Source organism: Carica papaya, chromosome 4, assembly GCF_054855325.1.
Source record: "Carica papaya isolate Zhongbai chromosome 4, ASM5485532v1, whole genome shotgun sequence".
Classification (NCBI taxonomy): Eukaryota; Viridiplantae; Streptophyta; class Magnoliopsida; order Brassicales; family Caricaceae; genus Carica; species Carica papaya.
This window is the reverse complement of record NC_142312.1, coordinates 654,110-681,353: the sequence shown is the minus strand read 5'-3', so window position 1 is coordinate 681,353 and position 27,244 is coordinate 654,110. Positions and strand designations below refer to the sequence as shown.

At 35.0% G+C, this 27,244-nt stretch overlaps 5 protein-coding genes across 7 annotated transcripts; 3 read left to right on the top strand and 2 right to left on the bottom strand.

Annotated features, from left to right (window-relative positions):
- The first annotated feature begins 2,151 nt into the window (after positions 1-2,151).
- SNRK2.7 (SNF1-related protein kinase 2.7) lies at positions 2,152-5,066 on the top strand. The gene is made up of 9 exons (XM_022041930.2): positions 2,152-2,414; positions 2,651-2,725; positions 3,124-3,225; positions 3,646-3,699; positions 3,836-3,928; positions 4,065-4,157; positions 4,307-4,411; positions 4,524-4,622; positions 4,687-5,066. Exons 1-9 carry the CDS (start codon positions 2,295-2,297, stop codon positions 4,984-4,986), a joined length of 1,041 nt encoding a protein of 346 aa, XP_021897622.1. The 5' UTR covers positions 2,152-2,294; the 3' UTR covers positions 4,987-5,066.
- Positions 5,067-6,163: 1,097 nt separating this feature from the next.
- EMB3010 (Ribosomal protein S6e) lies at positions 6,164-8,976 on the top strand. The gene is made up of 6 exons (XM_022041923.2): positions 6,164-6,321; positions 6,430-6,494; positions 7,659-7,716; positions 7,800-7,908; positions 8,064-8,336; positions 8,523-8,976. The coding sequence occupies exons 1-6, from the start codon at positions 6,316-6,318 to the stop codon at positions 8,759-8,761; spliced, it is 750 nt and encodes a 249-aa protein (XP_021897615.2). The 5' UTR covers positions 6,164-6,315; the 3' UTR covers positions 8,762-8,976.
- A 1,396-nt stretch (positions 8,977-10,372) lies between these two features.
- Positions 10,373-12,780, bottom strand: LOC110814472 (Peroxidase superfamily protein). Its single transcript, XM_022041954.2, has 3 exons — positions 12,429-12,780; positions 12,065-12,256; positions 10,373-11,233 (listed from the first exon to the last, which is right to left on the bottom strand). Exons 1-3 carry the CDS (start codon positions 12,627-12,629, stop codon positions 10,640-10,642), a joined length of 987 nt encoding a protein of 328 aa, XP_021897646.1. The 5' UTR covers positions 12,630-12,780; the 3' UTR covers positions 10,373-10,639.
- A 1,799-nt stretch (positions 12,781-14,579) lies between these two features.
- LOC110814304 (S-adenosyl-L-methionine-dependent methyltransferases superfamily protein) lies at positions 14,580-25,250 on the top strand. 3 transcript variants are annotated; one of them, XR_002539641.2, is made up of 17 exons: positions 14,580-14,916; positions 15,066-15,154; positions 16,127-16,193; positions 16,273-16,388; positions 17,467-17,533; positions 17,639-17,687; positions 18,276-18,361; positions 18,544-18,809; positions 18,898-18,953; positions 19,551-19,636; positions 20,588-20,680; positions 21,087-21,402; positions 21,707-22,257; positions 22,585-22,819; positions 23,277-23,623; positions 23,838-23,931; positions 24,495-25,250. XR_002539641.2 is itself a non-coding variant. In XM_022041723.2 (15 exons), the coding sequence occupies exons 1-15, from the start codon at positions 14,737-14,739 to the stop codon at positions 23,519-23,521; spliced, it is 2,502 nt and encodes an 833-aa protein (XP_021897415.2). In that variant the 5' UTR covers positions 14,580-14,736; the 3' UTR covers positions 23,522-23,777. The 3 variants fall into 3 exon arrangements, 1 of the variants encoding a protein (XP_021897415.2); XR_015818223.1 differs by having other exon boundaries at positions 23,830-23,931; XM_022041723.2 differs by lacking the exons at positions 23,838-23,931; positions 24,495-25,250 and having other exon boundaries at positions 23,277-23,777.
- LOC110814305 (ras-related protein Rab11D) lies at positions 24,632-27,060 on the bottom strand. Its single transcript, XM_022041724.2, has 2 exons — positions 26,618-27,060; positions 24,632-25,224 (listed from the first exon to the last, which is right to left on the bottom strand). The coding sequence occupies exons 1-2, from the start codon at positions 26,848-26,850 to the stop codon at positions 24,777-24,779; spliced, it is 681 nt and encodes a 226-aa protein (XP_021897416.1). The 5' UTR covers positions 26,851-27,060; the 3' UTR covers positions 24,632-24,776.
- Between the last annotated feature and the right edge of the window lie 184 nt (positions 27,061-27,244).

The following is a 27,244-nucleotide window of genomic DNA, read 5'->3' as shown; positions in this document are numbered from 1 at the left end:
CTCTTTCTCTCACTATCTATCAAAGTGACATTAAAATTAAAAATTAACTCGAAATTGAATACAAGTAATTTGAGGAGGAGAAATTATCTTTATTGGGCCTCAAACAGCATATTTATGTTTTATTTTTTCAGCCCATTGAAAATTTTTTTCAATCCAAACATAAAATCACTATTTTATTTAAATGTCATGATTAAATCTTATTAAAAATATTAAATTTGTTATTTTTTTAAATATATTATATATATAAATTATTAGTTCATAATATTTAATTTAATAAAATTAAATTTTATTTTATAACATTATTGTCGGGTGTTTCAAATGAATTAATTTTTTTTTTATATAAAAAAAAAAATCTTAACGAACATAAATGATTGAGGACACGATGTAACGTGTACCTCCTCCCCCCCCCCCCCCCCCCCCGTTGCTCCTTTTCATAAACTTGAAATGACACGTGGGGTGGACACGAGTTAATCCGGACGGCACACAAATTTTATCCACCCAATTGAAAAAAATTTTTGTGACTAATCATAATTTATATGGTTTGTTAATTAGATTAATAAAAATACACTAATCATAATTTAATTTTTTAACGTAAGTGCAAAAAGTGCACCGAATCATGTGTTGAAATGAATGATTGTGTTTCTTCACAAGATAAAATTAAAATTAAAATCAAAATTAAAAAATATGGGATCCATAAATTATTTGGGTGGCCGACATGTAAATTGTCTCTATTGAAGTTCGAATGCACGGAGGAACACACATTTTTACCTTTTGTATGTAGAATTTATTCTTCGTAATCTTCTAAAATTTATTTCATTATTCTTCAAAAAATACACACACACACACACATATATATATGTATAGTCATAAGTAGCATAAACACACACACACACACATATATATATATGTATATAATGTAATCAAATAAAACCAATTACATCATCTTGTGGTGGTCGTTCAATTTGAGCAAGTGGGACACAATGAGTGCCTCCAAAAGTTTCTTGGGTTATCATTCATTTTTATTTCCCACTTTACTTTCATTATTGAATTGTTTTTTTAGTAAATATGATATCGTACTTTAAGGAAAACCAAAACAATAAATTGGCGACCCTCTTAAAATATCATCCTTCGTGTGTATATATACATACACACACACACACATACATACATACATATACATATATATATATATATTAATGAATAGATAAAAATGTTTAATGATGGTGGTTACTAGCCGAACCCATTATTGAATTTGATCAAAATTGTACATTAATTTTTCAAATTTTGAATTAATAAAATTTTGAATTTAAAAATTAATTAAGTTAACAACATTAATCTATGTAATGAGAGGAAGTTTAATTTTATATCATTTAAATTTTAAATTTTATTTAATTACGAATTAATTTTATTAATATATTAATTAATGACTCGTAATATTGGTGTTTAAAATATATTTATTTTATATATTTATATATAATATTAAAAACATTAACGCACAAAGTTAACATTAATAAACTCGAAAAAAAAAAAAAAAAAAAAAAAACCACGGTTTAATTCGGAGAGGGACAGAGACTCTCTATTTATTCTTCCCTTTAGGAAAAGGTGAAAAAGCAGGCCACCCAATGGAGGGTGGGGACCACCGTCAAGTTGGCCACGTTTTCCGTTTCCGCGGTCCACGTCATCTCTTCCGTGCTGCCTTGCGTCACATTTGCATTCCCCTCCGGTGGGATATTTATTACAATTAATTAAAATGATTAATTCAATTTTTAATTAGCTAAATAATTAATTAATTTTTTTTTTAAATTAATAAAAAACATTCGCATTGACTTGAAAATACATTGAAAGTTAAATCAGCTGCATGGAGCGAGTAGGCGATTGTTTGCGTACACGAGAGGATAGAGTAAGTGGACCCACAACTGTACCAAATCAAATAACTGCTGGCAATTCTAACCACTAGTTAACCGCCACGTGTAATTCTTCTACTCGTCTTCCTCCTCCGTTGACGACATTTTGACAGTCTCCGCTACTAGCAGCAGCAGCAGCAGCAGCTAACCCAAGCCCCACAAGTATTCATAAGCCGAAGCTCTGGAGAGAGTGATTCGCAACGCCAAAGGAAAAGATACTCGTTTTCTCAAAGACGACACCGTTTATGTACTCAAAGCTGAGAGAGTAAGAGTTCTAGATCAGAGACCAGAGACTGTTCTCTATATATATACACATACATACACACACACACAGCATATACATAATATATACATATATATATATATAGAGAGAGAGAGAGAGAAGTCGAAATGGAGCGCTATGAGATACTGAAAGATATAGGGTCGGGTAATTTCGGTGTTGCGAAGCTGGTGAGAGATAAATGGAGCGGTGAGCTTTATGCTGTTAAGTATATTGAAAGAGGTCAAAAGGTACTTTGATTTCTTCTTCTTCTTCTTTTTTTTTTTTTCAAGTTATTGTTCAATTCAAATATTTTCAGTGTATATCTGGGTTTTGCTTGTTTTTATCATATTCTTATCTGAATTTTTTTCAATTATTTTTCCAAACCTGAGTTTGGGATTTTGTGTATGATTGATTATTCTTTTCTGGGTATATAATATATATATACATATATGTATGTGTATGTGTATGTGTTGTGGTTTTGCAGATTGACGAGCACGTGCAGAGGGAGATTATGAATCACAGGTCCTTGAAACATCCCAATATAATAAGATTTAAGGAGGTAATTCAAAGTAAATTACATTAATGTTTGTCAACTTTTTTAGAATGAGAATATTTTTATACTCTAAATGGACATGGAATTTGTGCTTTGTAGATGAGATTCCCCAGTTATCTCACTTTCCTGGTTTATGATCCCCATTAATCTACTGTGTTCGTACGTATATATATATATATATATATGTATGTATAATATAAGTGCTCAACTGGACAAGCAAGATATACAGTGCCCAAGATCTATAATTGTAGATTATGAAATCGTAAACTAAATAACAATTACTGTACATAACTATTAAATTCCTACAAAATATTAAAAGATACCGCAGAATTTTGGTAAAATGTTTATGAGTAATTGAAGGAATGAAATATATATGTATGTATGTATGTATGTATATCATGCAGGTGCTGTTAACGCCAACCCATCTGGCCATAGTCATGGAATATGCTGCTGGAGGTGAACTGTTTGAGACAATATGCAATGCTGGTAGATTTAGTGAGGATGAGGTAATTAGAATTAACTTTTTATTGTCACCTTATATATATATGTATATACAACTTTCAAATACATATATGCATACATATATATTAGCATTTTGGAGAAAAAAGTTTGTAAATATTTTGACATCTCAAAGTGTCGGTATATGTAATTTGGAGCCTGTCTACAGTTGACACTGTAAGCATCATGTTTGTCACATGTGAAGTGTGCGTGTATATATATGTACACACACACAAGCAGATATATACGTATGTATATGCTTATGGACAATGAAAAAGTATATATATATATATATATATGCTTCCGTGACGTAATTAAATACATAATAACGCTAGATACATGTATGGTAAAATAATTAATATTCTTTTGATGATAATTTAAGAATTAACCCTTCAAGCTTTTTTCCATCTTCTTTTTCATATTGGCAGGCAAGATATTTCTTTCAGCAATTGATATCAGGAGTCAGTTACTGCCATTCAATGGTATATATAGACATATACATATACATATCTATATGTACACAAAAATATAGATATTATCTCTATTCATCCAGAGCTTATATATATATATATATATTCTTGAGCATATAGCTAAAATGAATTCATTCATCTGTTACAGCAAATCTGCCATAGAGACCTGAAACTAGAAAATACACTTTTAGATGGAAGCTCAGAACCGCGGCTCAAGATCTGCGACTTTGGCTATTCCAAGGCAGTGAAATTTGATTAATTAAGTTGTTAATACTCAGATAATTATAAGTAATTAATTCGATATACAATTTTGAATCTTGATAAATTATAATTAACGTTGGTTCGTTCTTAACTTTTTTTCCTGTGTAAATTTACAGTCGTCGGTGTTGCATTCTCAGCCCAAATCCACCGTAGGAACACCCGCTTACATCGCCCCAGAAGTTCTGTCTCGTAAAGAATATGATGGAAAGGTAGCTTCTTCTCTCCCTCTATATGTATATATAAATGTATACTATTCACATGATTATAGGTAATTCCACGATCAGGATGATCATAACTACGTTTCTTATTATATATCTTAATAGTGGGTATACATATATATGTATATATTTATATATAGATTGCAGATGTTTGGTCTTGTGGGGTAACCTTGTATGTGATGCTGGTTGGAGCTTATCCTTTCGAAGATCCTGAAGATCCAAGAAATTTCAGAAAGACAATTCAGGTTGGTCATCAATTATAATTTAATCAATTGTTTAATTATTTTGACTTTTTTTTTAAAAAAAATATTTGTTTATTTAATTATAAAAAATTAATCCGTAATTGCTCCGTGACAGAGGATTCTTAGTGTCCAATATTCGATTCCGGATTACATTAGGGTTTCCCGAGAATGTAAACATCTCTTATCCCGAATTTTCGTTGCGAATCCTGAAAAGGTAATTAAAATATTTAACTTTTTTTTTTTGAATTAAAAATTTATTGATAATCGATAACTTACAGAGAATAACGATTCCGGAAATTAAAAAGCACCCGTGGTTTTTAAAGAAGTTACCAGTAGAATTCACGGACGAAGATGGAGGTGTAACGAGCTTCGAAGAGAATGGCAACAAAGAGGACGAAAAAGAAGGCCATAGTGTTGAAGATATAGTAGCAATAATTCAAGAAGCGAGGAAGCCCGGAGACGGGATCAGCGAGGTCGGCGGGCGACTTCTAGGAGGAAGCTTGGATCTTGACGACATTGATGCCGATGCAGACATTGAAGACATTGAGACGAGCGGTGATTTCGTATGTGCGTTATAATAACGCTAACGTTGTTGAAATTTCGTTACTGTAAGTTCAGACGTATAATTTTAATAATATTAAATTATTATAATTTCTTATTTTTAAAATTTTAATATTTAACGGTTAGAAATTTTAATGGATATAATTAAATTAAATAAGAAATTGGATGGAAGGATAAGAAATTTGTATTTTTGTTTGTTCATGGCTGCTTTTGAACGATCCTTTTTTTCTTTTAATTTTTCTAATGCTCGTCGTTTGTGTTGAAACTTTTTCCTCTTGTCTGCGTATACAGGAGCATATATATATATATATATACATACATACATACATATATACGTACAAATAATAATTTTAGCTTGAGAAAAAATAAAGAAAATGCAGAATGATTTTTAGGTTCATGAAAAAGAAATAACGTTGAGGTACGATATTATTTATACCATGGAAAATATAAAATGAATTATCAATTTTGAAGCAAACAAAAACATAAATATCAACAATTATTATATCTTCAATGACAATGATATATATATATATATATATAGTCAATTTTTACATATTGATATCAAATGTTGAAATAAACCATATGTAGGTTCAATTTTAGTTACATCGAATCGAAAAAAATTAGTCGAATTTTAAGGTACCGAGTATATAAATTGCTATATGGAAATAAAACGTAAAATTTATTATTAAATAACATATACCCGTAAGTTATATATTTATACGAATCAATATTAAATATTTATCTATTTAGATTTGTCATAATTTTACTCGATTATGTAGGGTTTTATTGCATGCGAGGTAAAAATTTTGTATAAATGTCACGATATGCTTCGAACAAATAAATTTAGTTGAATACATTAATTACGTGCTCTAAAACCATGCTTAAAATATAAATTTATTTTTTTTCATATACGATGTATTGTAACTTTATATTAAAAAAATAAATTTCATAATACATTTTGAATTAAAATTAACAGATAATAATATTATTATTAAAACCCTATAGAATCATAAAATCCAATTTTAGAACATGCAATTGGAACGGCCCATAAGAAAATACAAGTCCAAATTCCATAACCTAATGAAGCTCAAAAAGCCCTTTACGAATCTTCAGCTTCTATGTCAGGCCCATAAGATATCAAAGCCCAGATAACACGTGTACGGTTCTCAGGAATTATTAACACGTAAGAACTGTCTTCCTGTATAACATCCAATTCTTTTTCTCCGTATATAAATAACGCTTCTCTTGTCTTCTAAAACCCTAGTATCCGCTACGGAGGAGTCCCCAGCGAGCCGAACAGGATATCTTTCTCTTCTGGGCCGTAGTGAGAGATTACATCGCAGACAATGAAGGTATTTTGATGGCTTCACTCTGATGTAGTTTTCTCTTTCGCCGACTCTGGAATTCTCTCTAGGTCTGGTAATGTAACCTTTTCTTTTTCGTTGTCTATTTTGTCTCAGTTTAATATCGCAAATCCGACCACCGGGTGCCAGAAGAAGCTCGAAATCGACGATGACCAGAAGCTGTAAGATTCTTTTTTCTATTCTCTTTGATTGTTTTGTGTGTTAAGAGTTGCCAAATCTGTTCGTATTATGTAAGTTTGTAATGCATATAGTGTTAGGCTTGTTTGCAGAGCGCGAATAGGTTTCGAGAAATTCTCATGAACACTGGCCCTCTGGCCCTCTTTATTTAGGGTTTGATTGGATGGTTTTAGGAAATAAAAGCAAACGCGTAACCTTCGGCACTATCATGCTTCATCCCCTTGCCATTTTAGTTACTGAAGAAGAGTTTAATAAAACCATTTGGTTTAACCGGGGGAAGGTGCTAATGGTTATTTGTCTTCCTTTGTGTACTTTACTTCTAAGCATGATTTAGCTATCTGTGGTAGATTATTGGGTCAGAGAACGAGGCAAGTAAAGATATCCTCATTGCACATTATGTGAAATAATCAATGGAGTTACCTTTATTCACTATAAGACAATAAGTCCAACAGCTCTTATAGTCTTATCAAATTACCTTTTGGACCTGCTTCTCCTCTTTACATTACAAGTCTTCAACCCTACCAGGATATCTCCTGTTTTCTATTTAGTTAATGAGGATGAATCTTATTTTATTGTTATTGGGGCTTTCCTCAGTCTGCTACTATTTGATCTAATATTTTCATTGAATATGATGCTTTATGCTTATGACTTTTGCAATTCAATTTAAGTTGCACTTGTGCAGGTTTCAGATGTCTTGTGCTCAATGTCTTTTTTTCCATATAATTCTTGAAAACAGAAAACCCTGATAGACAAAATGCATTGATTGAATTGAGGAAATATTGAACTTGTTATCACGTTTAGTCTGGCTTGATTTCTAATTTCATTGAATAGGAATAGAAATATAATACAATTATGGTACAAATTTGAATTTCGATAGCTGTCTAATTCAATTAGTTGTTTTTGGTTTGAACCAAATGTAATGTCAGGGTATTCCATGGTCAGGAATATGATAGAACATATGTTCTTCCTTGTGATTTAATTTTACGGATTCTTGTTGTGAGGTAGAACTATAATTTTTTTTTGGAAGAATGTGTATGAGTTATAAATTTCACCTAAATATGTGCTCCATCTTTATTTCTATTATCCCAATACTACCCAAGTGGTGGTCTGGAAGGAAAAAGAAGTTTAATTTCAAAATGATTATGCAGTCGGGCATTTTTTGACAAGAGGATCTCACAAGAAGTTAGTGGAGATGCTCTGGGAGAGGTGTGCGTTGACTTTTTTTTTTAACCTTTTATTTCTGGGAAAGGACTGGTTGAATAAAGCTGACACCTTGTTGGGATTGACAGGAATTTAAGGGTTATGTATTCAAGATTATGGGAGGTTGTGACAAGCAGGGCTTTCCCATGAAGCAGGGTGTTCTCACCCCTGGCCGTGTTCGCCTTTTGCTTCACAGAGGTTAGTTTCTATTTTCTTTTATTGGAAGGAATTAACAAATGCATTTCGCATGCTATGGCTTACTCCTCTTCATAGCTGTCACTTGGTGTGTAGTTATTCTTTTTTCAAGATTCTGCAAGATGAGTCTATTTTGTGTGAATTTTTGCTTTGTTCAGGTACCCCTTGCTTCCGGGGATATGGCAGAAGAAATGGTGAGCGCAGGAGGAAGTCTGTTCGTGGATGTATTGTCAGTCCAGATCTCTCTGTTTTGAACTTGGTTATTGTGAAGAAGGGTGAAAATGATCTCCCTGGCCTCACTGACACTGAGAAGCCTAGAATGAGAGGGCCAAAAAGAGCATCAAAGATCCGCAAACTTTTTAACCTCTCAAAGGAGGATGATGTTCGGAAGTATGTCAACACATACCGCAGAACCTTTACAACTAAGTCTGGTGAGTTGCAGAATTCTTTGATATTTCTTTATGGATGGTTAGATTTGTTTTCTCTTGAACACCATGGGTTGTATTAGTGCATCCTGGATAATTTCTAATACGTTTGGCATCCTTACGAGATAGACCTGAAGCAGAATTAAAAATTTTTGAAAGGATATAATAGGATTTTGCTCTCCTAATTGCCAGGTAAGAAGGTGAGCAAAGCTCCTAAAATTCAGAGGCTTGTGACACCATTGACTTTGCAAAGGAAGAGGGCTAGAATTTCAGAGAAGAAGAAGAGAATTGCCAAGGCCAAAGCTGAAGCAGCTGAATATCAGAAGCTCCTGGCCTCTAGGTTGAAAGAGCAGCGTGAACGCCGTAGCGAGAGCTTGGCAAAGAAGAGATCTAGGCTTTCTGCTGCCACCAAGCCATCAAGCACTGCTTAAACTGGATTTCAGCAAGCTGTCGCCTATGATATTAAAATTATAGGTAATTTTGTTTGTTTCTCCAACCCTAGAGATTTCATTTCAATGTTTCTCCATTATGGTTGCCACCATGATTAGACATTTTATATATTAAGAACCAAATTGCTGTAGTACTTTTGAGGTTTTGTTAACCTACTATTTCATTTGACGATGGTAAATTGAAATTCATTTGGTAATGTCTCCATCTTGTTAGTTCTTAGCATTGTGGTGGTATTCAGTTTCTAGAAAGGGATGCATTGTAATATATAGGGTTTATTATAAATAGAGGGTATATATATAAATTTATTAGATGAAAAACCAAAAAAAAAAAAAAAAACCTAAGAACATAAAGAATTAGGAATGAGATTTTTACTCATTATTTCTTAATTTACTTTTGTTAAAATCTATTATTTGATGATACAAAATTCTATTCTTACATAAAATTTATATAAACTTAAAGCTATTTAAATTCTACTAAAATTTATAATTTTGGGTTTTAATTTAATATAAAATTATATATGGTCAAACTTTTGGTCATTTTAATATAATATACATATATTTTTAATTTATTATTTTTTATTCTTATCAAACATGGTATATACAAATATTAAATTTAAAACTTTAATCATATAATAATTTTTTTTTACAAGTTACTGTAGTAAAAAACAAATGTAAGTAGCCAAAAACTGGGCATGTAAAATTTAATTTTAAAATAATAATAAAAATGATCCAAACTGCTCATAGACTCTAGTTGTGTCCTCATTATCAGTGGGCAAACAAAAACAGGCAAGTGTCTCATTCACCTTTTTGGAATTATTACAGTCATGGAGTCACAGACCCCGCTGGTCTTCTCTATTGGCGGCACATCTCCTCTCCAAAAACTCACCTTTCGTCTCTTTCCCAAAAAACTACTGCGTTTCATGGACCACCACCACCACCATCAACCCCTCCAAATGAAAACACGCACACACACTTACTGTTTTATATGTATGATGAAAATGTTTAAATTAGGGTTTGAAGGGGGACTCAAAATCGAAACAGGTAAAAGTATATTGGAGAGTGAGAAAGTAATATTACGAAACGTACATAAAAAAAAATTGCAAGTGAATGGTCGTTTTCATTTCTTCTTCACTTTGTCATCTCTGGGCCTCTAACACTGTGACACTTAATGTTATATCAAACGTCTCTCTTTCTTTTCAGTACACTCGAGTGGATCAAAACAAAAAGGTAAAAAAGACTGGATTGTCACCTTCTCTTTCTGTACTTACTTCCATGGTTGGTTCTTCTTTTGCGTCCCTTTGTTTTCACACTCTCTTCCCCTGTTTTATTTCTTTTTATCATATCTATTATCTTGCATAACTTCGGATTACATCGTATCATGTGTACGAGTTAGAATTGACTAATGTTCCACTTACTTGACTCGGGTCAAGAAAAATCTCTTCATTTGAGTTTGTTTTATCCGATACAACAGTGAATTTTGTTTTCATCCTTACTAAACTTAGAGAGATCATCATATTAAAATGCATGATTTGTGATTCGGCCAAAATACTGAAATCTCCAGTGTTAAAGTGGTCAAAGTCGGAGGAACAAATGTTTATAATAGTGAAAACATCATTCTGTATTTCTCCAAATTCCTGGACACAAGTATTCCACATTATGATAAGATAATGGCAGCAAATTCATGAGTTATATCATTTGAATTTCAATCACCAATCACCAGTACCCATGGGAGAGACTTAATGGATCATATAGCTCATCTTAGCCTTATTCTCTATATGTCGCACTCTTCATTCTCAAATTTTTCTGTCCTGTTTTCTTGCTTAAACTTTTCCTATGACTTGTCTTGTTTCTACTTCATCATCAAGACTCGAGCAATATATCAACAGGCCTGCCATTGACAACCCTGCAGTTGTATCTGATCTCCCCAGGCCGTCCTGATTGCAAGTCACCCATCTTAATCATTCCTTCAACAAAGGCCTTGAAGAACTCATCTTGATCTCTGCTAAAAATCCCGACATACGCTCTTGTATCCGGGAAAGTATAGAGCGTTTCGTCTGAATTAAGGAATCCTCTCCCTGCAACCAAGTCCTTGAAATATTGGTTGTCAAAAACTTGCGGTGTGGCATCAAGATCTCCGGTCACATTCTCATCCCCACCGAGTGGACATAGCCTGTCAAGCTTCTCTCTGTATTTTGGGTCAAGGGCTGGGTCAGGTTTGCCCGAGCCGGATTGATTGTAGAGCCTGAACATGATTGAAAAGCACCTCCCTTGGCCAATGGAGTGTGACCCGGAAAGTGCTACAAGGTCCTTGACAGATAGACTGAATTTATCAAACAAGTTTATGAGAAAAGATGCATTTGCTCTTGGACTTGGCATAATGTCATCTGAGTCTTTCTGGCTTGCAGTTAAGCTATCTTTCCTTCCTAGCTTCACCTCCCAATCTGGTCCTCCACTCTGGTTCAACAACAACCAGAATCCTCACCTTGTTCAGTACATTACAAAAGAAGACCAATTGATTACCAAGCATAAACCCCACCCAGATCATCTACTTTGCAGGAAAAGTACTAAGTACTAATCAGAATTCTGTGTTTCAAGTCTTGTCTATAGCCCTATACAAATCCTTGAATTGAGTTTACCTCATTCACAAGTTGCCACTAACTAATAGGAACAGAGATATTGAACTTTCTTTTTTAGCAGGCTTTGCTATTCACATACTAGCTTCCTTTCAGAAAAACAAATAAAAAATTGCTTGCTAGTGGACAAATCCATTTAAAGCGAAATTGAATTATTCAATAGTAGAAAAAATGGTCACTGCTCTTTCACGCAAGAAGAAAACCCTTTCTGAATACCAGATAAACCCGATACAAGGGCCACAAACCAGTCAAAGTACTAATGTTAAGCCTAGGGACTTGTATAATATAATATACAAGGCGTGCATTTTTTCAATACCCATTATCCTATTCAATCTTTCTTTTCGAAAAATTAAACAGAGAGCAAAAACCAAAGACTGGTATCATTGAGGCAAACAGAATAAGTTCAGGAATCGGCCTGCTCGATAAAGCCTGCATAAAAAGGATACACTTGTCTGAATACCCGGCGTTCATTCCTCAAAGCCAACAAGAGCGTGTCTCAGTGTAAAGTTTGGATGCATATATACATACATAGATATATATATATATATATCTATATATATGAGTGTGTGTGTGTGTGTGTGAATGTTAGCTTAGCTGGGTCAATAAAAAGCTAATGGAGATCGAATTCAGAGGTGTTAATGAACAAATTTACCAGAGCAACGGCGTCTCTGGCCGCCATGATTATGATGTCTGCGCAAGAAACTGTTCCTGGGCAAACCTTCTCCAACGCGTCCTTGAGCTCATCGACGACTTCAAAAGATCTCAGCGAGTTTATATTAGAGAGAGAAAGCTTCTCGCCCACCATTGTTGGCGTATCATCTAGCAGTAGAGACGCATCACAACCCTTCACAAAAAAAAAAAAAAAGAGAGAGAGAACCAGATATCAGCCGGACTGATTTTAACGAGCAAACCGAAAAAGACCCACGAAAACCTTCCCGATAAAAAGTGCGTTAAAATGGAGATACACAGCTAATTTCCCATGGAAAAAAAGAGGGTTCTTTTCTTTTTTCGTTTACATTTACAAAGCAATCATGGAACTGGAAACGCATGACAGATGCAACGCTTCTGGGTTCTCTGATCAGTGCTGTCCTCATGACATCTCTGACAATGGTCTCAGCTTGTGGGCATGAATCTCTGTAAAATCCGGGCTGAAGAACTGCTGGGTCGGCTACGGTGAAAGGAAAGAGGAAGACGAGGAGCAGAGGAAGAGGAAGCATTTTTTTCTTTTTTCTTGCCTTTGCTTCTTTTGGCAGTAGTGGGGTGAAATTTATCCAATTAGAGTATTTTCTTTGTGGGACTTGGCGTATGTATTTATACAATCTGTCTCTTTTCTTTTTCTTCTGTTCATATAATTTATATATTGAATGCAAATTACTTCAATACATACATATACATATACATATACATATATATATATAAATTCATATATGTAAAAAAGGAGGGTGTAAGGGACAAAAACAGGTATTTTGGTTGTGGGGGGAGGAGGCAATTTGTGGAATAAGCAAGTGAGAGGGATGTTTAACTGAAAGAGATAGAGAGAGAGAGAGAGAGCCAGTGGGGTTGTCTTTGTTTAAAATCATGCGTCTACAATTCCCAATTCCCTCTATACATATCTCTATATATACATACACACACACACAATAACATTCATATATTATTTATATAATCAACTTAAACTTAGCATTAGACAGTAATTTGGGTCGGAAAAAGTTACTCATAACTAATAACGCTCTCACTCGATTGTTGTAAAAAGTGTCTCAATTATAAGTAAATATAATTTTACTTATATCTAATACAATTTTCCGAATCTAACAATTACAATTTTTTTTAAAAAAACCCATTTTCGTATCGATTACAAAATTTTAAACGATTCAATACGTCGAATTTAATAGTTAATATATTTGCCATAAATTTGAAATTTCAAATATAAAAATTGTAAGTAAATTACATTATGACATACAAATAAAAAAAATATCTTCGACATTAATTTTGGTCTTGGTGCCACCCAACAAGACCTGTGAGAGTGGAAGGCAACGTAACGTCCATCTTGCTAATATAAAAATACCAAAATACCCTCCGTCACCTCGTTAGCGATGACGGATTTTCGGGGGGTATTTTGGGTAATCTATATAAAAAAAAAGGAGGGGGTGGAAAAATTAGTTAAACTGGGCTTGTCAATTGAGGTGGTCCACTCCCTCCACTTGGTATGTTTTTTAACCCCATTTCTCGATGTCCAACTTGGAGGGGACAAAGATTGAGGCCCCCACAACCCCCCCCCCTTCCACGTCATAAATAATATAATTTAAATTTATATAAACGCCTCAAAAATATAATACATTTATTCCGTTAATAAATTTTATTTATTTTTATATAAAATATAATTATATAATCATTTATGGAGTGATAATTTTTTATTAAATTTATTAATTTTTTTCGAATATTATCATCAACTCATAAATAAATATAAATACTATTTAATTTATTTTATTTAACAAATCTTCTTATTTTTTTTTATTTTTTTTTAAATAAGAATACTTCGATCATTTAAAAGTAAAATATTCCCGATTTATCTTTTTATCATAATATAATTTAAAAAAAAATCAAAAAGGGTATTTATTTATTTATATATTTATTTTATGAGTATTTATTTTGAGAATTGCTTGCTTACGTAGTTGGTATTGATACTTGAAATACCAATATAATATAAATAATAAATGCTCTCTTCTTAATGGGTCAATCCTCGTGTAGATTTCCATAACCAAGTTTAGGATTGGACCATACCATTCTATGGATATCTATATATATATATATATATATCTTATTATAGGCAAAGTTTATTTGACACTAATGCCACCAACCTTGCTTTGTGATGATGAGGTGGAGCTTATAAGTAATGAAATTTTAGCTAAGTAATATGACTAATCAACTAAGGTAATAAAAATCATATAATAAGAAAAAAGATTTAAAAAATATATTTTCAAAAGATTATATTATAATGTAGTCCGGTTAAATCAAGTTATTGATCCGAAATATCGGGGCCCGGCCCAAATTCAACCCGACCCAGAAAAAGAGTTTTTTCTTCGAAATTCAAAAGCGTGGGCTCACGGGCTTTATCCAAAATTCTACAAATTCAAGTCCAGCCCAATTGTTCCACTTTCGAGTTCAGGAAGCAAGTGCAGCGCAAGAGAGAAACGGCGAGAAAGAAGGAAACCCTTTGCATCCTCAACCGTCCCATATCAGGAGCGGGGGGAATCTTCATTGTTGTCTTGTTCTTCGAGCAGGAGAGTAACAGTAAACAGGTTTCTTATTCAAAAGCGGCGGCAAATGGGGAGCAGAGGAAGAAACAGAGGCCGTACTCAGAGAAAGCATTTTAAAGACAAGAGAGATGATGTTTGGAAACGTCCCAAATCTGATCCTTCGCTGGATCCCAATAACCCCGGCACTGATAATCCTGCCTGGCAGCCTTTTGCTGTGCAGAACGCCGCCTTTGATGAGTACTATAAGGTACCATAACTACATGTGTTTGTGTATATTCCTGTACATAAGTATGGTCAGTTGGGTATTCCAGAAGTTTTTGTTCGGGTGGTGGATGCTTTGTTTTGTCGTTGAAGTTCTTATTTTTAACGTGCTTGTATTTTATGTGGGGATGGTAGGCTCAAGGAATAGTAGCGCCGAAAGAGTGGGATGTTTTTCTGGAAATTCTTCGAAAGCCATTGCCTGCAGCTTTCAGGATTAATTCCAGGTATTTTTTTAAAATATTTTTTGGGGATTATTCATATTTTAGACGTAAAAACTAGTGTTTATGGATTTGGCGTGATTAGTGTCTTATGAATTCCGGCCTCCGGGCTGTTAATGAATGGAATTGGAATTATGTTAATGTTAATACTGGAAAAAGTATATAAGGGCAGCCAAATTGAGCTCCAATTTACAGTAGTGAAGGCTTATAATAAAAAATAATGTCGTGGTTGTTTGCATATAATTCTCAGTTAGAGTGGAATACCCAGGAGGGGCCACTCTTGCTCCATCTGTAGGACAGTATTTTATGGTATAATGTTCTAATTGTGTTTGACAAAACTCATGCCATATCCTTTGTACCGTATGTGGTAACCTGAGCGGAAAATCTAGTAATATCATTACCTGGATAGAGCTGAATTATGGAAAAAAAGACAGCGGAACATGATCTCAGCACTCCAAGAACATATATGCATGTATATATCGAAGTAGATTTAGATGATACAAGCTGTAGATATAAGCAGTTGGCAATTATAAGAATTATCTTTCCGTTAATTCAATTGTAATGCTTCTAATGCTTCACTACCACAACTTCTACTTCAAGAAAAAAGAATTACAGTGATGAAGATTAGTACCTGCATTAGGCGACCTATGCTTCTTTATCTTAAACATATGAAAAATGTAAAGCAAAAACTTTTGAGTGGTTGAACTATGCCTGGGAGATCCATTTCATGGTATCCCCTCAATATTTGGCAGTTGTAAGACTTCTGTCTGTGTGTTGCATAGTTCAACCTAAAGACTGTAATCTTTTGTTTAAATTTTATTGTTGAAAGACATGCATTCTGTATGGGGAAGTTAAAAACACATGTGGTCCACGAATAAAGAAAGTCGTCTTCTCTTTTTAATTCTTTTTCTCCATAGAACAACAATGGATAACAGTATTAATATTGTCAATTTTCCTCGTTTTCTCTAATTTATGCAGTAGTCAGTTTTGCTATGACATCCGATGTCAATTAGAAGATGACTTTATGAAATCTCTTCAAGCTGAGGTATGTCTCATGGTTGCAAAGCATTATAATTTGCTTCTAGATTTGGTAGTTATTTGTGACATGAATGTTTCTCTTTCAGGCCATTGAGGGGGGTGAAGTGGAGGCTATTAAGCCATTGCCGTGGTACCCAGAGAAACTTGCTTGGCATTCAAATTTTTCTCGTATGCAGATAAGGAAAAATAGGACCCTTGAGAGGTAGTTCATTAGTTCTATGATGATGTTTTGCTTTTTATTAACTCTAAAGGTTATTGTTTGGGCCAGGATAGATGTTGGCACTTCACTGTTAGTTGCATATTTTCTGAGAAATGCTAGAAATATCTTGGATGCAATGATACCTACGACTTGGCTGTCAATGGATCTTAATTATTCCAGAAAAATGAGTCAGTTTGGCCAAATGCAGATGATTGTCAATGAATGACTATGCAATAACTGTTTGTTAAAAACATATAAAACTGATTGTGAAGGGATCCGGTATTCTAGATAGTAGCTCATCTTTGATGCACGTGAGAGGCAAAATTTAGCGTCTCACAAATCTCTGTTTCTATTTTTCCTTTTTTCCTAGTGTTATTTTAGATAATGCATTTCTTCTGTCTTCTAAGCATTTTTTTTCCTGAAGCTAGAACTAGAAGTTATGGTATGTCAGATGCTTACTTCATATTTATGATTTGTCGCTGAAACCAGAAACTTATTAATCAAATGACTGAAGATCATATATCAATTGTCTTGATGGAATATCAATATGACAGGTTGATAATGTTTCTCATACTCCTGACACCATAAGTCTTTTGCCTTAAGACAATACATCCAGCAGTTATTTAAGATTCTTGTCTCTCTTTTCTTAGACTATATTTTTTGTCTTGATCTGTGGTACCAGGCAAAGGCCCAAATTCCGGTATCAAATTCTCCCATAACTCCCAATAAAATCAAACTTTCTCCTAGATTTTTATATATGTTCTATTCAAGATTATTCTCATTCAGTTCATAAAGGAAGGTATATATCAAAAGTAGAGCCACCTTGCAATAAAAGGATTTTCTCTCATGATGAATACAGAGTTGCCTTGGGTTTAGTTATATTGTTGATTGTTTGTTTAACACTGGCACCTACTAGCAATTGGACATGCAACCTTTTCATTAGGCAGCCACCGTTGGAGTACAGACTCCCTTGATGCCCTGTTTATGTTAATCTTTTTTCTTTCTTTGAAATCTAAAAAGAATAGCAATTATTTCTTATATTTTTGCTGTTAATCCAAGTTGCTGGTCAAACATATGTCAGGTTCCACGAGTTCTTGAAGCTAGAAAACGAAATTGGAAACATAACCAGACAGGAGGCTGTCAGTATGGTGGGATAAGCTGTCCTCTTAGGCTTTACATCTCAGTTTAGATGGTTTTGAATTTTAGTAGGTTTGCTCACTAATTTACTCTACCTTAATAACATTGTTACACAGGTGCCTCCTCTCTTCCTTGATGTACGTCCAGAACATTATGTACTTGACTGTAAGCTCCTCCTATTTGTTTCAACCGCTTTACACTTGCTTTTGTTCCCATAGATGGATGTTTAAGGGGTTGAGTTTGGGCTGGAACTGTGTCTGGGTGGGTTGTGCAGGTAAGTGTATGCTTATCTGCACCTAGACTTTGCTCTATGCTTGTCTCTTTGGGCTGGGAACTATATCTCAATAATTGCCCAGGATATCGAACTTCCGTCCATGCCATGGCCTGAAGCTCAAGTTGAAGCTTGAAGTTTCACCTTGCGCTTGCCCATTCCGTGATTTTAGAATGCAAAATTCACTTCAGGTGTGGCAGGAAAAGGCTGGCCATATTGCTATTTTTCACCTCTGTATATTTGATTTCTAATAGGAAGTCCAGCTGAATAAAGTATGACTGTTCTTAGTTTCCAAATGTGCACTTCTTTTTCTATCAAAGAAATAAAAAGGAGTTCAAACGTGCTCATAGTACAAGTCAGAAAATCTGTCATCAGTTTGAAATCTTATACTTTTTATAATGATTTGACACATAGATAGTCCCCAGCCTAAACCTGTTGCTCGAGATGTAGCAATGGTCATGACTTTCTTTACTTCTGTGCAGTGTGTGCAGCACCTGGTTCAAAGACATTCCAATTGCTCGAGATTATTTACCAATCAATAAAACCAGGATCACTACCTGCTGGAATGGTTTGTTTGCCTCTGTCTATTCCTATTCTTGTCTTCTTTACTTCAGATTTTACTATTTTGTCTTCATTCTTGTATGGTGTAAGTCCTTTGCTTGCAGCCTACCTGATAATTATCTTGCAGTTGTTGTCACGTATTGGTGAATAACTCTTCTTTCTCACATGGAGTTCTTGTATTTTTATTAGGTTGTAGCAAATGATCCTGATGTCCAAAGATGCAATCTTCTCATCCACCAAACTAAAAGAATGTGTACTGCTAACCTGATAGTCACCAATCATGATGGTCAGCAATTCCCTGGCTGCCGCTCAAACAAAAGCATCCCTAACACACGTGAGGAAAAAACTGAACTGAAGTCAAGCATCAACCAACTTCTTTTTGACCGGGTCTTGTGTGATGTCCCTTGCAGTGGAGATGGTACACTACGCAAGGCTCCAGACATCTGGCGAAAATGGTTTAATATCTTCCTAATTACATTCTTTTGTATTAAAATTATTGTTTCACATCACGTTCAAGATGGATATTTTATTTGATTTGTACAGGAATTCAGGAATGGGCAATGGGCTCCATAGCCTACAAGTTCTGATTGCTATGCGAGGTAGGATCGATCTAAGCAAATTGCTTGGGTATTGTTTTTTGTTTCTTAAGGCATATGTTCTTTGCAGCCTTTAGCTTTTCTCTTCTGAGTTTTCTTTAGGATTGACAATCAAACAAGACCAAGCCTGATGTGTGCTCACTGTATGATCAAGTTATGTAGCTTGTAAATATGCATTTGGTGGTGAAGCTTTCTCTTGATTTGGATCAGTCAGCTTGTGGCTAGAAAACCAATAATGGATTTGTTCATGTCACCCTGTTTTAACTTCTGACTCGCAGTTATAGTTGTGAGCATGTGCAACTTTTATCATGAGACTTGTTATGCTGGTGAACTAGTTAGAAATGGTTGGACCATCAACTTTTTTATAAAAAATTATTAAACTGCTGCTTTACGCTATTAAAAAAAGGAGAAATGAAAATGCTCGATGAGAAGGCTTTGGAGGGCTGAACTCATGCTTGTAAATCCTTGGCATTTTTCTCATATTTATTTTTCTATGAGCTGTTCCTCTATTTTGGTGTTTTTGGCCTGAACTTTAATCCTCAAAATGCTTCAAATCCTTCTGCCATACCTTTCTCATTGCTTTTCTATTGCCTGTTTCAGGTTTAGCTTTGCTTAAAGTTGGAGGGAGAATGGTTTACTCAACCTGCTCAATGAATCCAGTTGAGGATGAGGCTGTTGTTGCTGAGGTAATGTTCAACCTTTTTCTTGGGCCTTGTCTGCTACATTAATCTTGGGTCTCAAATTTGTCATAATTGGCTCTTTTTTCTCCTAAAGATTTAGTAAATGAACGATTTTGGTATCCTTCTCATTCTCTGTTGGAAGAAGATTATGACCTATCACAGATTGCATGTTAGAACTGGATCACATTTGAAGAAGAAAAATTAGCAAAATGGTCAAGAAGGATGTAGGAAAATAAAAATGTAAATGCCACAGGAAGTTCTCTGGAGCTACTTAAAAGTTGGAGAATTGAACCCCTTAGCAATATGGTTTGAGTACTGAAGTTGGGGCTGTGTGCTTTATTGGACTAGGAGTATCTTTAATTCCCTTGCAATGTCTTCAAAGTTAGCATTAAGCCCTTAAGAGTGAGAGCCTGCTCCATTTTGTACTTCTATAGTTTGTGCTTCTCTCAAAAGAACTCCCAAACACAACACACAGAAACACAAGAGAGATCTGGATATTGCCCTATCATTTGGCTATTGTACATTTGGGAGACATTACTCTGATGTAACTTCAAGAATATTGCCCCATCATCTGGCTGTTTTACCTTCGGAGTACTGCCCTTATGTGGCTTTCACATAACTTAGGGTTTTACCTGGGTTAAACTGATAAAATTCTTTTGGTTTTAATGTAATTATAAATAGTGGCAGTTTTATATTTAGTGTTAGGTATGCTGCATTGTTATATCTTTGAAGTTTAGCCTTGAGATGAGTTATATTGGGTCATTTCAGCATTATGTTTTATTTCAAAATATAAAATTTCTAGTTTCCTTCTTTCCTGCTCAAGTGCTATGCTTTTTATTTGAGACCAGATACCTCTAGTCATTTGGTTTTGCTGCTCTGTCATGAAACAAGCATTTTACCTTTTTTTGTCAATGTGGAGGGTTGGTGGCCCCTAAATCTGTCTTTTTCTTTCTTCAGATATTGAGGAGATGTGGAGGTTCAGTGGAACTTGTTGATGTCTCTAATGAGCTCCCTGAACTTGTATGCAGACCTGGGCTTAAAAAATGGAAGGTCAGTTGTTACCTTCTCCAGAAACATGTCTCTCTTTCCTGTTTGAAGTTCTGATGTACTAACAACAACAGATATGAGGTTCTAGCTTTAAATGGTTTTGAGTTATGCAATTTTGATATTTAGTTTTTGATATGTTGATACATATTGAGATGAATGTATTCAAATTTCTTGTAGATATTAACAAATAGAGAACAAAGTACCTGAATTCACTGGCTTAGGACTCCAATTTTGAACTCAGAGCACTAATTTCTTAAATTTATTATGGAGCTGTGATATTTTATATGTCACTACTAAAAATCTGATGTTAGTGATTGGATAGGGAAGTCTATTAATTCTTTTCTTTACCATTTGAAGCCTTGAGAGAAATATCTTATTAAGAACCCAACTCATAGCCATTCTCATTCAGGTACGTGACCGGGGTGTCTGGTTAGCTTCCTACAAAGATGTGCCAAAATTCCGGAGGAGTGTGATCCTTCCCAGCATGTTTCCTTCTGGTAGAGGCTTTGACGACCAAAATAATGTTAACCAGAGACATGAGAATGGTGATAATATAAACTCAGAAGATGGATCTAAGCAAGTGGATGTGCCTGTGGCCTCATGCGATGATTTGGTTGAGGAAATTTCCAATTTCCCATTAGAATGTTGTATGAGAATACTGCCTCATGATCAGAACACTGGAGCATTTTTCATAGCAGTCCTTCAAAAGCTTTCATCCTTGCCAGGTAATTTTGGTTTGATAATCATTTTCAACTATCGTAGGCAGCTTATGATACAAATGGGTGCTCTAAGCACTGATGTCATAATAATTATGTTGAACGCATTATTTCAGAAAAAAAAAAATAGTTATGTTAAACGCTGGGTCTCTTCCTGTAATCCTTCATCCCTTGTGCAACTTGCATTGACTTGCCACTAGCTTCTTCTTTGTATGGATTGAGTCAACTGTGTGGTCCATCTACTTTATATCTTTCTGTTCTCATGTCCTTTCGAGCATTTTAAATATTTCTTTTTCATAATATTTTCCTGCAGCAATTCCAGAGAAATCCATCAATAAACAGGGGAAGTTAGACAGCCCAAATAATGAACCACCTGAAAATTTATCAAATCAAGCTTTTGAAGACAACAACTTAGAGATTGATTCAGAAGATGTGCCAGATGGTAAATTATCGGAGGCAGCTTCAGAGGCTGATGCAAGTGATGATAAACCAGAAAAGGCAGCTTTGGAGCCTGGGCAGTGCAATGAATGTGAGGAACACGTTTTAGAACAACCTCAAGCACCCATTAGCACAGAAGTTGATTCTCGAACAGCAGGAACTAAGAGAAAGAAACAAATGCAAGGCAAGTGGAAAGGAGTGGATCCTGTTGTTTTCTTCAAAGATGAAATTATTATGAACAGCATTAAGACCTTTTATGGCATTGATGAGTCCTTTGCACTCAAGGGGCACCTTATCACACGAAACAATGATCCTAACCACGTAAAGAGAATTTACTATGTTTCAAAGTCGGTTAAAGAAGTTCTTGAACTGAATCTTCAGGTGGGGCAGCAACTTAAGATATCTTCGGTCGGTTTGAAAATGTTTGTAAGTATTTTTTTCTCCTATACTGCTTTGTATATCCTTTTTCTGGAGATATAGATGTTACCTCGTCAATTATCTTGGCACAGGATATATTTTACAGGCATGAAAAATAGGATCATGCCTACTTTTGAGCTAGTACAGAAAAACATACTCTATTGCCCGAGTAAGAACATAATTTATAAGGCTGTTATGCATAAACTGATTCTTAGGCAGGATATATTAAATTAAAATGCAGCTTGGAAGAAAAAGCTTTAATTGAGATTTCTTAGGGGCTGAAACCGGAAGCAACTTAATTTTTGTAATTCTTTACTTTTTTTCCCCAATTACCAGGAGCGGCAAACATCAAGAGAAGGAACCTCTGTACCATGTTTGTTTCGCATATCTTCTGAAGGATTGCCTGTTATTCTTCCTTACATCACTAAGCAAATCCTGTATTCATCACCGGTAGACTTCAAGCATCTTCTACAGTATAAAACAATCAAATTTGCAGAATTTGTTGATTCGCAGTTCGGCGAGAAGGCGTCAAACCTGATGATGGGCTGCTGCGTGATTGTTTTGCGTCAAGGTTAGTAGCTATATCTGCTGCCTGTTATGCTATGTTTGATTCAATCCTGCCCAATTTTTTGTTCCAATTTCTGTGTTAGTCCAATTACATATAAGTGAAATATAATTTGTTATGTTTTATCACCCACCAACTTAGGAGGTAGGAATTAAATTTTATCATCAAGAAATTCGAGTTGGACATGTCATAACTCAAAACTATCTAAATTCGAGTTGGACATGTCATAACTCAAAACTATCTTATGTTCTAATTATGCATGTTAAGAATCAAGATTAATGTGTTCTAATTATGCATGTTAGAAATCAAGATTAACTTGCTCTAATTATGCATGTTAAGAGTTAAGGTCGATATAAACAATTAAAATTAAGAATTGACTAGCGATTACATGAAATTTGAAGCAAATGCAGCATAATTATTTGAACAACTAACTTTGCAGTAAGATCTTTCTTCTTCCTGGCAGATAAATCAGGGTCAGATCCCATCAAAGTGGACTCATCAACAATAGCCATTGGCTGTTGGAAGGGAAGGGCCAGCTTAAGTGTCATGGTCACAGCAATCGACTGTCAGGAATTGCTAGAAAGACTTGTAAAACGAATGGAAATGGAAGAGGGCACCTCTGTTCGGGAAAACAATGGAAAAGCAGATGAACTGCAGGATGTGCGTAGTAGTGCGAGTAACGGTGAAGCAGAAAGCATGACCGACTGATGAAATGCTAGCAGGTTTTCATTGCTTTCAGAATCTTCTGTTGTACCCTAAGCAACATTTGCTACTTTCTAGGCATTTCAAGTGATTGATGCAGGAAGTTCGGTAAGCTTATGTCGGTATAATTGTGTTCTTAATTTATTTTTGTGTACTCTAATTACCAGGGATTTCTTCTGTTTCTGACACACGGAGGAAAATGATTTGCCATTGTAGGCAAATGCAATTTTTGATATGAACTGAAATGATTTTGTGGTTTGAATTGGTTTCATATATTTTCTCGTGTCTTACCATATTTTCACCATATTTTCAAGCCCAACAGGCGAAGTCATCGTGTCGGATTGGAGGAGGGGAAAAAAATCAATAACTCAGATATTGATAACTACAAGGACACAAGTTTATATAGCATTTCTAAGGTAAAAATGTTAAATAAAATCGATTTATTGATTTGTGTACTTGGGGAAGGGAATTCAAGCAAGAAAGAATTCCCCAGTAAGGAAAAAATAGCAAATTCCAAGGATTTTCCAGGAAAGAGCTTTTCATTCATATGGTAGCAGGTGGGAGATAAAACAACAGACTTTATTATTGCAATAAATACGTTGAAATACGTAGCCTCCAGGCCACAGCGATTTGTTCAAATATTTATTTATTTTATTGTTTTATGAAACAATTGTCGTCAGTTTTATACATTGAAAAATATTTTTCATATAAGTTTCCTATTTTAAAATTAATTTATTAATTTTTCTTCGAAGAAATTTTAGTTAAGGAAATTTTTTAGAGAGCACTCTCCCACGGTATTTCAGGCAAAAATTTACTATTCCATTAGTTGCTATTATAAAAATGGAATCTGTCGTTGAGATAGAAAAATACTTCTTCCCAGTTGCACTTACCTGTTTTGATAATCTTCATATGCTTGAAAATGATACTTGATATGGAAAACTGCCAAATGGCTGCTAATTGAATTAATATATGGGTTTAGGCTAAAGTCTCCTGATTTTAGCTGATTGAAGAAAATGAGATCATGCAACATAAGATTCAAGACATCCGAGGACGTCAAAAGTGCTGTAACTCAAACGTCAACTCATTTTCTTCACGGGCTTTGTACTGTCGCAAACATGCAATAATCCAGCAGCTCATGCATTGCACACCGAGACTAAATTCAAAATATACAACCAAATACATCAGACCTCAAAAGAATTTCCTATTGCCAATGTCAACCCAGAATACAACACATCACATTCTGAATCAATGTCCAAGCAAATCAAGATGCTCTACAGCACATATTCCTCTTTTCTGGGATTACTTGTGCAGGGCCTGGAATAACAATCTTCTTGCCGGCCAGAGAAGCAGGGTTCCCGTTGCCTTGATTATCACCAGCACTAAGGTTCTTCTTGTTCACAATGTTGAAGATCTCCGATAACACAGTTAAGAAGGCAGTCTCAACATTAGTTGCTTCCAGAGCTGATGTCTCCAAGAAAAATAATCCTTCCTTCTCAGCAAATTCTTTGGCATCTTCAGTGGGGACTGCCCGCTGATCCTCAAGATCGGTCTTGTTCCCAATCAAGATGATCACAATGTTCTTATCTGCATGGCTACGTAACTCTTCCAGCCACCGAGGTATGTGGTCAAAGGTTTGCCGCTTGGTGATGTCATAAACCAACATTGCCCCAACAGCACCTCTGTAATATGCACTTGTAACAGCTCTGTATCTGATCAATGTTAAAACAAAGGAAAATCATCAATTACTAACAAAAAGTTGGTATTTGATATCCATTTAGCATTGTTATGGATCATATACTAATCCTCATATTACAAAATAGACCCACAGAATCAGGAGCGAGCACATAGCAAATTATTTTAATTTACCTGCTTTGTACATCAAACAAAATACATGAAGAAGGGAGCAACCCCAAATTCCGAGCATCTTAGACCAATGTGAACACACTCCACTTGACAACATACAAGCTATAAAAATTCAGAAATTTGTGTTTGCAACATACAACAACAGTGTGCAAAGGAACCTCCCATAATGCATTAAACAGATGTAGATAATGTGCAAGGGAGCTCAAAGTTCAATTGCATCCAATAGATTTCAATCATGCCAAAAGATTCTCATCATACAAGTAATACTGCTGCTACCAAATAAAGACACAGTAACCAGAAGGTGAGCTTTCGGAAGGAAATATGGAGATAGACCGCAAGATAATGGAGATAATACTAATTTGGATTATAACAGGACTTTAGGATGATAATCAACACGATGTTCAACAAGTTGCAATGCCAAACCAACTCTAATTTCTATTGTATATATATGCATCAACCTGAAACACAGTGGCAGTTTAATCTTTCAAAATTTGTACAATTGAATAGCCTTAGAAAGTAGAAACACAAACGAATAAAACTCTTCTTTCTCCAGACAAAGAGAATATGGGAGCAACTTAATCCTCCTTGTCTGCTTTTGCTTCATTTTTTTTTCCTATCTGCTAAAACTAAGCGCACCACATCGACTGCATTTCTTTTCATTTTAAAGCACAAATAGAAGTGAAAAGTGATACTCGTATTCAATCCACTAAAATTCCACGTTTGAAAAAAATGGAAAGAGAAAAAGTGAAACAGGAAATAAGAACAACTTTTCAACCATTTGAACAATAATAAATGTGCATAGAACCAAAAACTCTTTTTCAAAAAATCAAATCTCCAACATTGAATACAGATCCCCTCGAATCAAGATCAACTCGTACAAGAATCCACGATATACACCGAACCGGACATCAAACACACAGAACACTGTAAGGAAAAGCGAGACGATGAGAGTTGACAACTAAGCTGATCTGTGTGGATTTATGATAACTAGTTGATAACACATAATCATACAGAATTATGATAACTAGTTGATAACGCATAATCATATAGAATTTCGCCACAATCAATATTTAATAGTATTTCGACATGGCAAAAAAAACTAATGAAATTATTACCAGCTCAAGTTCAAGTTCAGAACAGAGTATCATACACAGCGTTCACAAAACAATGAAATCCAACAAAAAGACGAGCAAAAAATTCAGTAATCGTCAGAACGGGAGGGAATGTGAAATCGAGTACCGTTCTTGGCCAGCTGTGTCCCAGATCTGAGCCTTAACGCTCTTGTGCTGGATGACTATGGTGCGAGTCTGGAACTCAACTCCGATTGTGGCTTTGGAGTCCAAGCTGAACTCGTTCCTAGCAAACCGAGCCAGAATCTGAGACTTGCCTACCGCCGAGTCACCGATTAGCACCACCTTAAAGACGTAATCTATCTTTTGCGATGCATCTCCATATCCTCCTCCACTTGACATTTCCTTCCTTCTTCGTTACTTCCCCAACTGTAAAGTCACTCGAACACTCTTCTCTAGACGTAGAGCTAAAACTCCACCTCGATTCCCTTCTCAGTATATAAATCAAGTCAGGCAGATCTCAGTATGATTACGATAGCCTTCTCTGCTGAGACTGGAAGATGAGTTGTGTTTCTGTGTAAATGCGTAGCCGCGTGATAATTATTCACGGAAAAATGTCAATTATATGAAGGTTAGAGACATCTAGTGCGGGCAATCTTATCAAATGGTACGAACTCTTTCAACTACAGTATGACACGTGGCTTTCTGATAGTGATACCGGTGACGTGGTCGAATTTCAGTGGCGAAAGTTTCTTTAGCGAAAATGTTTGTTGCAGGAAATAACGTACTTTAAGAT